Source organism: Nannobrachium achirus (genome assembly GCF_963921795.1).
Source record: "Nannobrachium achirus genome assembly, chromosome: 19".
Lineage (NCBI taxonomy): Eukaryota > Metazoa > Chordata > Actinopteri > Myctophiformes > Myctophidae > Nannobrachium > Nannobrachium achirus.
In genome coordinates, this window is record NC_137826.1 from 26,366,892 (window position 1) to 26,382,148 (window position 15,257).

Here is a 15,257-nt window from a genome sequence, read left to right on the forward strand (position 1 = left end):
TGGTGCCGACCGGCGTGTGCATACTGGTTTATATCAATGTGACGTGGACCATTAAGGCATCTATAGGTAAAACCACAAATCGGCCTGTTATAGCGCCACCATGAGGCTGATTTCAAAAATTTTAAGTGGCATTTCTTCCTCGACCTAGTGGGAACGTGTGTGTGCAATTTCATGATAATTGCACTTTGCGTTTGGGATTTGAGGCATTTTGTTCAAAACGGCTCAATCCTACACATTTTGGAAGCCAATCTTGGCCAATCAGGATAGAATATGCAAAATTGGACAGATCCGTGTCAATCACATGACTGTCGAGATACTGCCTACCGATTTGTAGGATTTTTGGACAAAATCTGTAAGAGTAGTGCACAGAAATGTGTTTTGTGAACATCGGCCACTAGGTGGCGCTAGAAAAGGCCTATTTGAAAAATTTAAGGCAGAGGTTCTAGATTGGCAACCAGGGAATGTGTGTGCTCACTTTGGCAGCGACCGGGCCAACGGCGACTGAGATTTGGTGCACACAAACTGCGAGGACGCACGCACGGACGGACGCACGGACGGACGCACGGACGCACGGACGGACGGACGCACGGACGAAGGGGAAAACATACTCTCCCCCATGCCTTCGGCTGGTGGAGACAATGATGCGCTCTTAACTGTTAAGAGCTCATCATCTTAACACAATCTTCAAGACAGAAAACATTTAGGCCTTTGCGTGCCCTTAAGCTAAAAATCATGTAATCCTTGGCCCAGCAGAGAAAATAAAAAATGCTTTTATTAATGTGAGACTACCTGGAGGACGAAAATGTGGCGGTGTCACTGCCTCAGGGCTTTTATAACACAGAGGATGTCGACGCGTTTGAAGTGAACGTTTACAATAAACATAACGTCAAACCTGGGATTAGTGCTTCGTTTTCACAGCTGTGCGGCTGCCAATTCCAAAAATGTTAAATATGCCTTCTTGCTTCTACTTCTTTTTTGTTGCTTTGGCTCTTTGTCAAAGGATACGACAGGAGGTGGAAACATAAATACTGGCTTTTGGTCAAGGCATTATTATTCAGAGGCTTGTGGTGGTGGTGGTGGCGGTGGTGGGGCACAGGGGCTCTCCCCATTTCTTCTCTGATAAGCCGCCAAAACAGAAAGCTATGACAACAGCCTGAAGGGTCTAATTACATCTTTCCGGGGATCTGTGCGATACAGGCTATACAATCCTACAAGTATTTAGTACAATACCACCTACAGTAGGTTGTTATTGCAGGATAAGCTAAACGGCCTGTTATGGCTGACTGCAGCAGTTACTATTCCAATGGGGATAGTAAAATAACGTTGAAAACATGACATGTGAATGCGCTGCATGTTTTTTGGTATAGCAAGGAATCTGATGGAATGGAATAGCGATTGATTAGTCTGTGAGATCAGAATATTAGTTGCCCTAAACACTCAATTATGTAGGGCTGTTACTCTGAGTAGCTGATCATTATCTCCCCCAGGAGTTCATGCGTTGAGCCCTGTGTGTGTTTGTTGGTGAATGGCTATGTACTAGGATGATATGTACTAGAACTAGTGGTGGCATCTATTGGATTGGATTAAGACCAAAATATTAATTTATAAATATGACAACGTACACCATAACACCCAAATCTCAAAGGTTTTTTAAAGAATCTTTTTGGGGCCTTAATTGATAGTATACAGTACTGACAGGAAATGGGGGGAGAGACGAGGAGTGATACGCAGCAAAGGTCGTCTGGATCGGGACTTGAACTCACAACGTGCGGTCAGGCTACAATGGAGCCAAGGTGCCGGGCCCCGGACCTCTAGACCAGCAGTCCAGGCCATCACAAAAGTCTTAATGTCCATGTACTCATTTCAAGCTGTTACTACAAGTCAGACTTTAGCCCTTAGTCAGGATCTTACTGACATTGTAACTGGCGATGATGTGTGCTAATTTTGCAATGTTTTAGGCTATAACATTGTAACGTCATGTTTATCTTAGGGGATGTTGATCAGCCTATCTGTCCAAAGATATAGCCCTACTGTATATATTGTCTACTCTGGTTGCATCATGACTGCGTGTGAGAGAGAGAGAGAGAGGGCGAGAGAGAGAGCAAGAGTGAGCAAGCGAGAGAGAAGAAACAATGTACAACATGATGCCACACTACTCTTTCATGGCTGTGGGAGTTAAGGGTCTCTGATCTAAATGGTTTTCTTTAACGAGTGCCTTACCCGTTCTGTGCAAGTCGCTGTGGTCCTTAGTTTCTCCTCAATCTCCTTCCCGATCTTCTGCACGGTCACCTGGGTCTGCTTGATGGCTCTCTGGGCTGTGTGGAGCCTACAGGAGGGAAAGAAGGCACATTAACCATCCAGACCGCAAGAAAGATGCCTGATGTTCAAAGTGGGTTCTTAAGTGCGTGGTAGATTGATTGCTAGATAAAAAGGAGCATCAATGTTTATGACTGCACCAGTCATTCATTTAATTCAGATTGCGTGTTTACAGTAAATGTTTGTAGGCAGATGGTCAGGCTTGTGTGAGTTACGATGTTCCCCATGTGTAGGCCCTTTGTTGAGCCTGTTTGCTTCCCTTTGCCGTTTTTCTGATTTACTGGGGTTAATCTGCATTGTTCGGCTTCGTCACCAAAATGCTAACCATTAATACCAAACAAAGGACACAGTGCATTTTGTAAACATTCGGAGTGGAAAAAAGCCCTGGGTTCATTACAACTAATATAAGCTATACTCCTAAACACCCATGAGACAGATCAAGTTCTTAAATACCACAGACCACAAATAGCCTAACAGAATTTTAATCACCATTTTTCTCTAATACACCTCGCCACAATACGAGATCGGATGTTGCTCCATGGACCTGAACCTATCAATCCCAGAAAGCGGTAAGAGACATCAAAGGCCAACTAATAAAATCAGACCACAACTACAGAGAAGCATTTCTAAACTGTCGGGTCGCCCTACTCCTGTCATTGTCCCCCTCCTTTGGAAAAGGGGAACCGTAGCAACGGTACAGAAATGACAAGCCAGAGCATTATTGCAGTCATCAATCACCGGGCTGATTAAACCCATTTAGGCCTAGAAATGATTGAATGCTTTAACCAGTGAAAAATAGCAGATATACAAGCTCACAGCGCGGCACCGAGTGCCGCGCTGTGAGCTTGTAGATCTGCCATTTTTTAAAAAGACGCGAAAATGTGTGCAAATCTTTGAATATATGTATTTTCAAAGCGAACGTTTGTAACTCAAATTTTGCGTCTGGGTGGTCCCTGGAACTAGATATTTTGAAATGGGGGTCCGTGGCCAAATTCATATCATTTTGGGGGTCCTTCACATGAAAAGGTTTGAGCACCACTGACATAGTAGTCTCTCAAGAACAGACTAACTGAGCTCCAGTTAAGTGAAAAGGACCTTTTCTTTGACGATGGCTGGCCAGATTGCTGACATAGAAACATAGGGTTTTTCAAAAAATCTTAGAAGGATTCAAAAGACACTTATAGAATCGGGTCAAAATTCAAATTCGCACGATTTGTCAAAAATAGCAGATCTACAAGCTCGCAGCGCGGCACTCGGTGCCGCGCTGTGAGCTTGTATATCTGCTATTTTTCAATAGTTAAAGCATAAAATAATGATACACAAAATGTGTACCCGTTCTAAATGGGTTAACTTCCAAGTATGTTTTGTGCAGTTCCAGAGCTCATGCAGAGAAAGAAGAAACTGCCCACAACACAACCTCAGGGATTCAGTCAAACTATCGACAAACTGTCCCACATGGTGGGCTTGGGCTGCAGAAAAAAAGGCGCAATGGGGAAACCAGCAATTAGCAATCACATTGTCAGAGCAGATTACGATCACCCCATATCTAGCTTAAAGTTGGGGAGCAGGTCTATTACCTCACGAATAGATAATTCGGTATAACTTTTATTTAAAACATCTTCCAACAATTGTACACAAAGTGTTACAAAGCTATGGACACATCCAACATCACATTAAAAATACTAGATTTGAGTTCATCACCGCCCACTTGTACTAGTCTCACCATTCACCAAAGCACTTCTTTCCCTCCCCATCAGTCTCCTTTTATTTGCTGAAATGGGATGATCTTTTTAAACACTTCTCCTATAAATAAAAACCGCTTAACAATTCTGGTGTAACAATGATATTAGCTGCAAAAATAGTTTTCCTAGTTGTTGAGATGCATTCACATTGGCTTGACAAGATTGTTTTTTGGAGCAACATGGTTCTATAATTGGTCAAGATTTCAGTCTGTTCCTATTCACCTGTTTGGCAGAGAAGCTTGCAGCTCAAAATAGGAAAGCAAAAAATACACATGCAAGACATCCTGACACATTTTAACCATATTGGGTGGTCTAGACTAGAGGAGTAATGTTGAGTCAAACATTGAGACAAATGAAAAACAGAGAAAGTAACTTTAATTTATTGATGTAGCGCAGTGGTTTGTATTCCCTGGCTCAAGTGGTAAAGAATGGCTCTCTACTAATTGGGCTCCAAATGGAGGTAATGAGGCTACTTCTCCTTAGAAGATACCCTGTCATTAAAATTCCACTTTTCCTGCAGGACAGCAGCAGTGCCTCAAACCCTAAGCCACAAAGTAAATGACGGATTACACAGTGAACTGATACAATCTTGTATTTTTACTATTTACTAGTTTATCACCAAAGATAAACTGTCATGGCAAGGTGATAAAGCAGGGGTCTTCAACGTTTTCAGGCCAGGGACCCCCAAACTGATGGGGAGGTGGAGCAGGGTGGGGGTGGGTCTACAACATATATTGTATATTTATGTATAAAATTGTGTTTCATGTGTATAAACATACCATGTTATTGTGAATTCAATGCTATGAAAATAGATTAATATATTCATGCTTTTATTTTAAACATGCATGTACAAGTGGCCGTAGCACTGCCATTTATAAACATACCATATTAACTGAAAACCAATGTCAATACTATCAATCTGATTTTTTTATTACGATAATTTATTAGATATTATTTTGTGTTTGTACAAGTTAAAATAATGTGTGCAAGCATGAATAAATCAGACATGTTGTCTTGGATTTACCCATATTTGTTTATATTATTGCAATAAGTTGGTAAAACCTTTACAATTATAAAACCTACGTACATCTACTCTGCTTTCATGCCAGCAGACTGGAGTAGATCCTGATATATGAATTGAATGGAGAATCGTTTTGAATCGAGAATTGTTTTTAAATCGGAAAATAATCGTTTCTGAATTCGAATCGTTTGGATTTGAAAGAATCGAAAAAATCGTGAATCGTGACCCCAAGAATCAATTCTGAATCGAATCGTGGGATGCCCAAAGATTTGCAGCCCTATTGAAGACCCTGCCCTAAAGCCAAGTGCATTTCTCTCCATGCGGTGCTAGTAAAAAAAGAAAACCAATACATTTCTCCCATATGTCTGTCAGCTTTTGGCCGATGCTTTTATTTATGAACCCTTATACACAAAGCTATGTTTTCCCCAGAGAGTAGTCTGATGATTTCTAGACCAATCTAGAGATTAACGTGACGGTGTGATGACAGACAGTGCTCAGTTTGACTGAAAATGCCCCAGTTGACAAGCTACAGTACACAGACAGTTCACTTTGAGTCGGCTGATAAGTCGTACATCCTTAAGTGAACTCTTATGCTCTTTTACTGTCTTTGATTCTCTTCAAAAGAGGTAATTAGTGATTATGTGAAAGGAGTACTGGTAAAGCCCTAAATCGTCTGTCTATGCCTGTAAGCAATATAGGTTTACTAATGGGGGACTTTTTCTGCTGTAAAAAGCACCAGTGGGAGAGTTCTAACCCAGGGCTCTTCAACAGGGGGTCCGGGACCCCTAGGGGGTCCTCAGAGTTACTACAGGGGGGGCCACCAAATCTTTGTGATAGGATCATTCTTTTAAATTAACAACTTGAACCCTCGCATCCCTATTCTGAGGAGAACTTTAGCCAAAAATAGCAGATCTACAAGCTCGCGCTGCGAGGCGTTGAGAGCTTGTAGAGCGGCTATTTTCGGCAAATAGGTTTGGTGTAGAGGTAAAAAAAAAGAAAGAGTAAAGAGTGAAAGGTCTAGTTAACTAAAAACACAAAGCCAACATAGACTGATGACAGTGCTGTCAAACAAGTCAATGAATCTATGAAATCAATGAAAATCTGCATCACGCATTTATAAAATATGTAGAGGGGGTCCCTGCTTCATCTCTCTCAACTAAGGGGTCCCTGGCCTAAAAACTTTGAAGACCTCTGTTCTAACCAATCCTGAACACAAATGGTATACAACATCACCTCTCTCTCTAGCTTGTAAATCAACAACTTAAACCCAGGAGGTTGACTTCATAAAATCAGGGAATTTGGGTTTGGTTCATAAATGTTAGGAGTAGGTGTTTTACTCTGCTGAGTACGCTCTGATGAGAAAATGGCTTTTGCTTAGCTATGCACTTGAGCGTTCCAAATATTGCCTCCTGAGTGGTTTAGTTTGTGAGGGGGGTCATCATTTAGCAAATCCTGGGGGATTCTTCCGGGATTTGGAGTTATGAAGCTTCCATGGCCACTATAACACATTACTACATCATGGCTGCACGACAAACCATTTGGCAAATCATTCCCGTTTTGACGTAAAAAGCATTTTGTGGAGGAGCAGATCCAACAGGATCACCATTTCTCATACATTTTTTTCCCTTCCTCTTCTTTTGAGACAGCGATAGCTGTCGGTGATAGTCCTCCTCTGGAACGTTGGGGCGAAGCTGTTTTGACAGCTTCATCTGTTTAGGTGATTGCGATGCTGGAATCTGATACGGCTTCTTCCCCTAGGTGAGAGCAGTTATCTTCTCAACCCCCTTTTCACGCATGTCTGCCCCCCTTATCGCTCCCTGTGTCTGGGCCCAGGGCCTGCCCATCAAGCCCTACCACAACCTATGGATCCCGAGAAGAGAAAGTGCCTACTACCTGCCTTGCTGGGTAGCCATCCAGAGAACACATTCTACTGTAACTAATCTTGACCACTTGCCAAAATAGCTGATCTGATCTACACACTCGCTAGCTTGTAGATCTCTAGGTAATTTTTTACATGCAACACCGTCGTATGATGAAGTATAACCCATTTAGGCCTAGAATTATTGAATGCTTCAACCAGTGAAAAATAGCAGATATACAAGCTCACAGCGTGAGTGCCGCGCTGCGAGCTTGTAGATCTGCTATTTTTGAAAAAGTCGTGAAAATGTGTGCAAATCTTTGAATATATGTATTTTCAAAGCGAACGTTTGTAACTCAAATTTTGCTTCTGGGTGGTCCCTGGAACGAAATATTTTGAGATGGGGGTCCGTGCTGACATAGAAAACATAGGTTTTTTCAAAAAGTCTTAGAAGGATTCAAAAGACACTTATCCACGAGTTTCCAACGCCCCATAGTGCATTGCGCAGACGTCTGTACCGAGCTTCCGGCGCCGATTTACAAGCTCACAACGGGTTGCATCTGCGACGCGACGTGAGCTTGTATGTCTGCTGTTAAACCCGGAAGTTTGGTCCCGATGGTCTCCAGTAAACTCCCGCGGAAACTTGTGGATAGAATCAGGTAAAAATTCAAATTTTCACGATATTTCAAAAATAGCAGATCTACAAGCTCGCAGCCGCGCTGTGAGCTTGTATATCTGCTATTTTTCAATAGTTAAAACATAAAATAATGATACACACAATACAGTGTACCTGTTCTAAATGGGATAAAGCAGGCTTTAAAAGGTGTGAAGAGTAACTAACAGCTAGGCTGCAGGGGCTTTACAGGAAGTTATGACTGAGGGTTGCCTGGGCTTCACAAGCAGCCAGCCCTTGATGTTAAGATTGATAAGCATCAGAAAAACAATAACATTTGCTCATTTGACCCCGGCACCAGGGTACGCAGTCGCAGCGGTGTTAGAGAAAAACAAAAGTACTCCTGAAACTTTCAAAACAGAACTTTTGCTAAAACAAGAGTCGTAGAAACGTTTCTAAATGGGAGAGTTGTTGGTGTAATGCATCGCAGACGTTGGAGATTTTGAAAGATTTGTGAGAATATGAGATTTGAGAAATTGACTCTCAGGAAAATACAAATGGCCTTGACTTTGCTGACCTTAAAATCCCTCCCAGCCTTTTAAAAACTCCTTCCAGCCGAGCTGGAGGTCAACAAACCTGGCAACCTCCCTCGGCTCACACCCACCCTCTGTTTTCTATTCACTTTTACTTCACTGATGACCTTAAAATAAATATTTACTGTGGTTTATGCGCCGTGCTGCGGTCCAGAATTCATAATCTTGCAATCAGTGCAGGGCAGCATCAGCAAAGACAGATGTGTCATCTGGCTTACAGAGATAAGTGAGAGGAAGGCCTGGTGTCTGAAGAAGAGACCAGATAGCGTATACGTTGTCCCTGAAGAGTTGGGCACATCAAATCAAATAAAGTACATTAAAGCCATACTGTGTAAGATGCCCAACTAGTGGTCATTAGCCCTATAGCAAACCGCGGTCGCGTCCGCGTCTTTCGGACGTTTTTCGTACCTTCAGACCCCCGCGTCTGCCTCCACCTCGCTGAGATCTATCTTTTAAGGGGTCCCTTGTTCCTGTGCGTTCAGTAATTCCAGAGATACGGACTCCTTCACCCTGCCTGGTAGGCGAAATTACCTAGAGAAGGGATGGTACAAACGGGCGACAACAAATATGGCTGCCATAGCGACCCCACTTCAAGATGCGCTGTGATTGGCCGGCAGTTGTATAACCCTCGCTGTGATTGGCCGGTAGTGTGATGACGCAATTTTGGCGCGAGATCCGGTCCACGGCAAGGATCTCAGTTTACATACAGAGAAGGCTTTACAGGCTGAAATTCACGGCGCGGATCTTCTAAAACTTTTGTGATTTAATAGTTAGGAGAATTTTAAGATTTGTTTTATAAAAAAAGTTACATAGTACAACTTTAAATGCCCTTGTTATCGGGATAGGGCTAAAGAACGGGTTATGGTTAGGGTTACCCATCATGATGTTCCACAGTGGCATGAATCAGGATTTAGTTTCTTTTTCGTTTTGCACACATTCTTCTATTTTCCCCATAACAATCCATTTTTGTTTTTGTTTTGATTGAGCGCTTCGACACAGAACTTGGTGGTAAACCTTTTTGTGGATCTTTTGTGCAGCCAAGAGAAACGAGAGGAAACAAGGTGCTGTCTATCCTGGCAGGATCTCAAGGAAAAAGGAAAACAAGTCTTCTTTCGGCCATGTCATATCAAGGTTTTCACGTTGTGAGATTGTTTTATCGTGGAACAAGAGATTGCGGCATTTGTTTTCGAGCCCCTTCGAGGTCCAACTCACTCCATCTACAGATATAGGTCAGTTCAAAAGGTAATGTTAATGTATGCACCCATATATTCTGTTGATGGTGCAGGACAAAGTATTGTAAGTAAATGTATCAAAAGCACAGCTTAATGCTCCGAAAATATATATTTGTACTGTTCAAAATAAACAAACATTTTGACCAAGTTTGGTCTTCTTCAGCATTCCTCACCTGAGTTTGGCTAAATTTGAGCGAAACGATTTAGCAAGATTTTACAGTGCAGGCTAAACAGGAAGCTTTATTCTGCATAGCTTGTCTGTGGATAAATTATGTCAAATCAAGTCAAAACATGCAATATAAGCATCAGCAGCTTGTCTTCACATATGTAGCTAAATCTTTAAAAACAATGTCCAGGTTCATTTGTCAAACATAAGCCATGCTCGCCAGCTCAGCCAAAGGAAAGGCCCCAATTAAATTGTTAATCACAATTATTTGTGATTAACAAGCCCAAGACAGTACAAACGAGCTGAAGGAGGAGCTGATTGTATTGACTCGAATGCCGCTGGCATAGTGGTCTGGGCACCTAGGCTGCAATGCAGCGTGTTGTGAATCTTTGTTACGTGTTACTCCTTGTATATAAACTGTAGCATATACTATCAAGAAAGGCAGAAAAAGCCAAAAGAATATCTTTAAAAAAAACTAAAATCAATAGAGCCAATCAGCATGCTCAAAACAAATTCAGGGACATTTTGTCCCAACCTTGGTACAATATGTGCCTCTGCCAGGGACAAACCACCAACATAACACAAACATAACATAACTAAAAAGAGACACCATGGTAGGAATCACAACAAACAACACCTTTAAAGTCAACCTGTGCCTCATTGGTGAAGAATGTCAACACATTCACCTCCTTGCCATTCAGCTCACCTTACTATTGTCCCCCTCTGTACAGGGGATGGGAGATAAGATTAGCAGGCTGAAATCTTTTTGGCAGGCCAGCATGCACACTTACATACTCCTCCAGGCTGCTTTCTCTAAGGTTCCACTCAGATGCTGTAAGGCTATGTTTACATGACAACTATGGCAGAGGAGTAGGGAAGCCAGAGAGATCTTGAGAAGATTTTTTTTTTCTTTTTTTTTGTCTCAAGGGTCACAGAGGGGCCAAGCGCTCTGCAGATGATTATGGAGGTTGGCTCCCAAGTCACGAGAGAAAGCCCCCTGCCCTTGCCTCACACTAAACCCCAAACAGTTCCCCATGGTTACTTAAGCTGCTTGGTGTAATGAGCCAAACAATAAACAATAAAAAGGGCTTTGCTGCAAACCAGGGGTTTCATAAACAAGCTCGCATAAATTTATATTAGAAAGTTACAGCTTACCGTCTTTGTTTAAAAGGAATGAAATCGATAGAGAGGCAAAAGCTTAGAAGTGGGTTAATAGGACCTCTGATGTGGGGAGAACGAAGCGCAGCACATAAAATGTATTGTCAGTTCCCAAGCTTAATTTTCCAACCGCAATGATACGTCTCGCCTCATATAGGAGCCTTCATCAGGTCCTGAGGAAAGGTGTGGGAAAATAAAGCTTGGGCATTTTCAATAAATCATGTGCTGTATACTTTTCGTCTTTTGGTCGACTCCCTCTACCAACTCCAATTGAAAAATATTTACCTTAAGAATGATGCGTAGAGGCCCAGGCCGCTGGTCTTGCGGTCCGGGCACCTAGCTGCATTGCCTGATTACTTTTGCTGCGTGTCACTCCCCATCTCTCTCTCCCTATTTCCTGTCAATCTGCTATCCACTATCAATAAAGGCAGAAAAAGCCACAAAAAAAGAAAAATAATCAGGCATAGATCGACCTGCTGACATAACAAGAGACAGAAGTGCTAGGTAAGCACCAAAGATGGAATAATGTTGGAGGTAGAATGAGATAAAGTGATCGACACATAGGGGTACTGAGACAGTCAAGAATATCAAAGGAACGGAAAAAAGAGGGAGCATATGGCTCATGAAAATCTTTCTCAGTAAACCAGTTTCTGAAGTACTGTCTCTAATTTGAATGTAATGGAAAGCTAATAAGCAGATCTATCAACACCAACACCAATCAAACTCTGGGAAGGATGTCCCATAGTCTTGGGGACAATAAAAATAGCAACTGGGGCAGTAGAGAAACTTATCGTTACAAATGATATTATGTTTATGTGTCATGGAATATATCATTTTAATTGTTTGGTATTCAATGAAGGTGGTGGTACCGGCACGAGTTCTATGCTATTGCTACATGACACGAGCGCTTACACTCACACAATCAATCACAGAGAGACCCACACAAAGGGGGCGAAAAAGTAATCAAAATGTTACCCTATGAAGCTGTTTGAAAATAAATTGATTGAAAACATATTTTTTGACTGGGATCCCAGCCCTACATTTAAGCAGCGAAAGCAATGGGCAATGGTGTTTCAAAATGTGATAGCGCTCGAATGGTGGTGCATCCAGCGGTGCCCGCCGCGACTCTGTGTGTCACTCCCCAACCGGCCTGAGCGCGAAAAACCGCCTCCCGCAGCATAGTCATAATTGACATGTCATTTTGTTCTTGTTTTTCTGTGTGTTCCGCTTTTTCAACTACAATGATAAACTAGAAAGATGCAATTGGAAATTGCAAATGCTGTTGCGTTGAGGCGAGTCACACTTCCGTCCTTGTAGATTTCTTACACTTGTTTTGTGAGAATTAACTGCAGTTGACGGGCTTTGATGGAAATTGCGAGTTGAAATCTCCAATAACAGCCTCAGGGTTCCCCTCCCAGAATGCTCATTATTGGATTGCTTTGATACCACAATCCTCCTCTCCAAAAGGTGTGAAATTAAAACAAGAACATCTATACTATTATTTAGAGCTTAGTGGCCCGTTTGCTTTCCATAGTCTGGCTGCTGGTGTTAGAGGCCCCCGAGATCAGCTCCTGACAGCTGTTTAAACTGGCCCACTTTAATGCACCACCACAACAATATCCCATGGCTGAAAACCATGGCCTAGCACCATACCAACATGCCAGGAGGCCCTCGTGTCGGATGATGCACACAAGCTATACAGTAAATGTTAAGATGTTAATTCTGGATTCCTTGTGCAGGAAAAGGCTCATCACCACCAGATCAACTCAGGCAGTGTGAGACTAGAGAATCAAGACATATGTAATCTGTGCTCAGTTGACTGTCACAATGCTATGGATCCTGAGTCCTAATATGATGTACGGTATGTATCATAAGTATGTTATGTATCATATTCATTTGCGTGACAGCCTATTATTCTAATATGCTTCAGCCAAACCAAATATCCTCTTTGTTGACATGCTTAACATTATTCAAAGTAAAAAAATAAGAAGTTGAGAATATAATTCAACCACTCGAGTTGACATACTTAAAGAACACATGCAAATGTAACAATGCATTAGGCCAAAAACAACAGAAAATGCCTAAATGGGCCCGGGCTCAGTTCTGAAAGCAGTCTGACGCCCGACAAAGCTTCTGTTTTTTAGCCTCCTCCTGTAGTTATCCATGTCTGCTGATAGCAAGCCTAGCCTACGACTAATCCCATCAGATCTTCCTTCCCTCCCCTTCTCCACATACCGAATCAGGTCTCGGTCAGGTGAGTAGAGGGTGTACTTTCAGAGTAGGAAGAACATCTGAGCCTGGATCAGCACAATAAGGGCGCCATCTTTTTTACATAACCACCTATGACAAATGACCAAAGGCGACCGCATAGCGCAAAAGGCAGCTGCCTTGGCGCCGGTCAGTGGACTTTTTTTTGACAGAGTGGAGCGCTTTCAAAAGTTGATAATAGTTTAACCTTTTGGAGAAATGCGCATGAGACGTGAGCAGTTTCTTTAAATCAGCTGACAAATCACGATAAATTGTGTCTGGAGATTGCTGGCTCAACCCTACAAAACAGGTCCTTGCTTAGCCTGAAGTAAGCTTTAAAATCAGCAACGTCCAGTAGGGCTGTCACGATATGACATTTTACATGACGATTAATTGTCACTCAAATAATTGGCGATTAACGATTTAATTGTGTATTTGTCGTTGATAATTACATTTCTGTTTGGCTTTTAGGCTTTGAAGTTGCATATGGTAGATATGACACATAACCTAAATATACAAATACATTACTGACATATAACTTACTACTTAAAAAATAACATTGATAGTGGAAATAGCAGATCTACAAGCTCACAACGCGTCGCGATGCGACGCGTTGTGAGCTTGTAGATCTGCTATTTCCACTATTTCTGTCATTTTTCAACATTCACGATTATGACAAAATAATTGCAATAATGTCAAATAATCACGATTAGACGTTTATGTAATAATTGTGACAGCCCTAACGTCCAGACAGAGCTCCTTCACAGTGAGCTTTGTTCATACAGAGCTCCTGGATGAGGTTGTGAAATGCCCCGTGCCACTGTCCTGGATGGAAGATGTCACGTCTTTAATTTCCAGCAGAAAAAGCGCTCTAGGCAGCACTTTTTCCTTCATAACAGGCGGACAGTGTGAACTAGGGATGGGACGATATGAAAATGTCATATCACCATTATTGTGACAAAAGAAATCGCGATTTTCGATATTATCACGATAATCAAAATCCATTATCCTGGGTCGGAACATTTGTCAAAAAATAGCAGATCTACTGTGTGCCTGTAGAACGGCTATTTTTTGGTAAAGACATTTGATAGAGAGAAAAAGACTGTATCAAGTATGTATATTATAAGTACCTTTTACCAATTATAGAGGTTTTAAATGGTACCCGATATGCAGCTTGGCAAATAAAAGGTGAATTCATTCCAGTGCATGACGGAGGACGATATCACGACAACTTAAAACTCCACGATACGATTATTGTGAGTGTTTTTTATCACGATAAATGATAACATCGCTTATCGTCCCATCCCTAGTGTGACTGTGAACACACCCTTACTCGACATAAAACAACTTGCCAAAAGGAGTGCATTATTCTGCATTACCCCTACCCTGTTGTGCCACCCTAGAGGAATAGCTGGGGTGATGCAAGCAGGGGGGGGGGGGGACATACACATACTGTATAGGATGTGGTTCACTTCAAACCTCTCCCCCAGCGGGGTAAGAAAAGAAAAAAACTCTGGGAGAGACTAGATGGATTTAGCTGATTAATGATCTGTACACTCTTCTATCTGAGCCTTTGTTGTGTTCCCCCCTGTCCTACAGTACATTGTCATGCTATTCACACATCCAGCTTAGGGTCTTGTGTCAACCAGAGCCAAGTAGAGAAGCAGACAGTCAAATTGCAGCCAAATTGACATCATTAATCAAGGTCCTCTGAGTGTGTTGTTCTCACAGAATGCATTCCCATCCTGTCATAGAGCTGAGGAAGTGCTTTGTAGTGTAGTGCAGAGTTAGACAGATTTGGGAGAGGCTATCTGAGATAATGTACCTTATCCTCTGTGGCCACTGCCATCCTCTACCAGAAGTAGAAATAGGGATTTGGAGTGGAATGAAGGACGAACACTGTTTACACTCACTTAGAAAGTGCAAGTGGCTGACACGTATGAACAGTGAAGCATCCTCCGGTCATTTATCAGTACATGCAAGTGCGACCCAGGCAGGTGAGATAATGATAAGAGGCGAGAGGCTCCTTCCCAGACTCCCACTGCAAGCACAGTAGCTTGAGGAGCACTGGAGTGTTTCTGGAAGTGTAAATGCTTGGAGTGTGCCAGTGCCACAGATCCGCAGGCCACAGGGTGAAACAATATACTGTTATACTGTACACCAGGGTTCCCCAATAGGCGGCCCGCAGGCCATTTGCAGCCCGCGGGGGGGGGTTCTGTCCGGCGGGGGGCTCTCTCCATTCCGACATGTCGCCACTCCGACAGTGACTTCTTATTGTCGGAGTGGCAACACTTCCATAGAGGTTAAAGTT

The 15,257-nt window shown here is 42.4% G+C and overlaps 1 protein-coding gene across 1 annotated transcript in view; it reads right to left on the bottom strand.

Annotated features, from left to right (window-relative positions):
* uvrag (UV radiation resistance associated gene) overlaps positions 1-15,257 on the bottom strand; it is a 123,372-nt gene that overhangs the window by 94,953 nt on the left and 13,162 nt on the right. Inside the window, exon 7 of the mRNA XM_080748904.1 lies at positions 2,221-2,326. Coding sequence (XP_080605030.1) covers positions 2,221-2,326 — 106 coding nt within the window. The remainder of the gene's footprint in view (positions 1-2,220; positions 2,327-15,257) is intronic.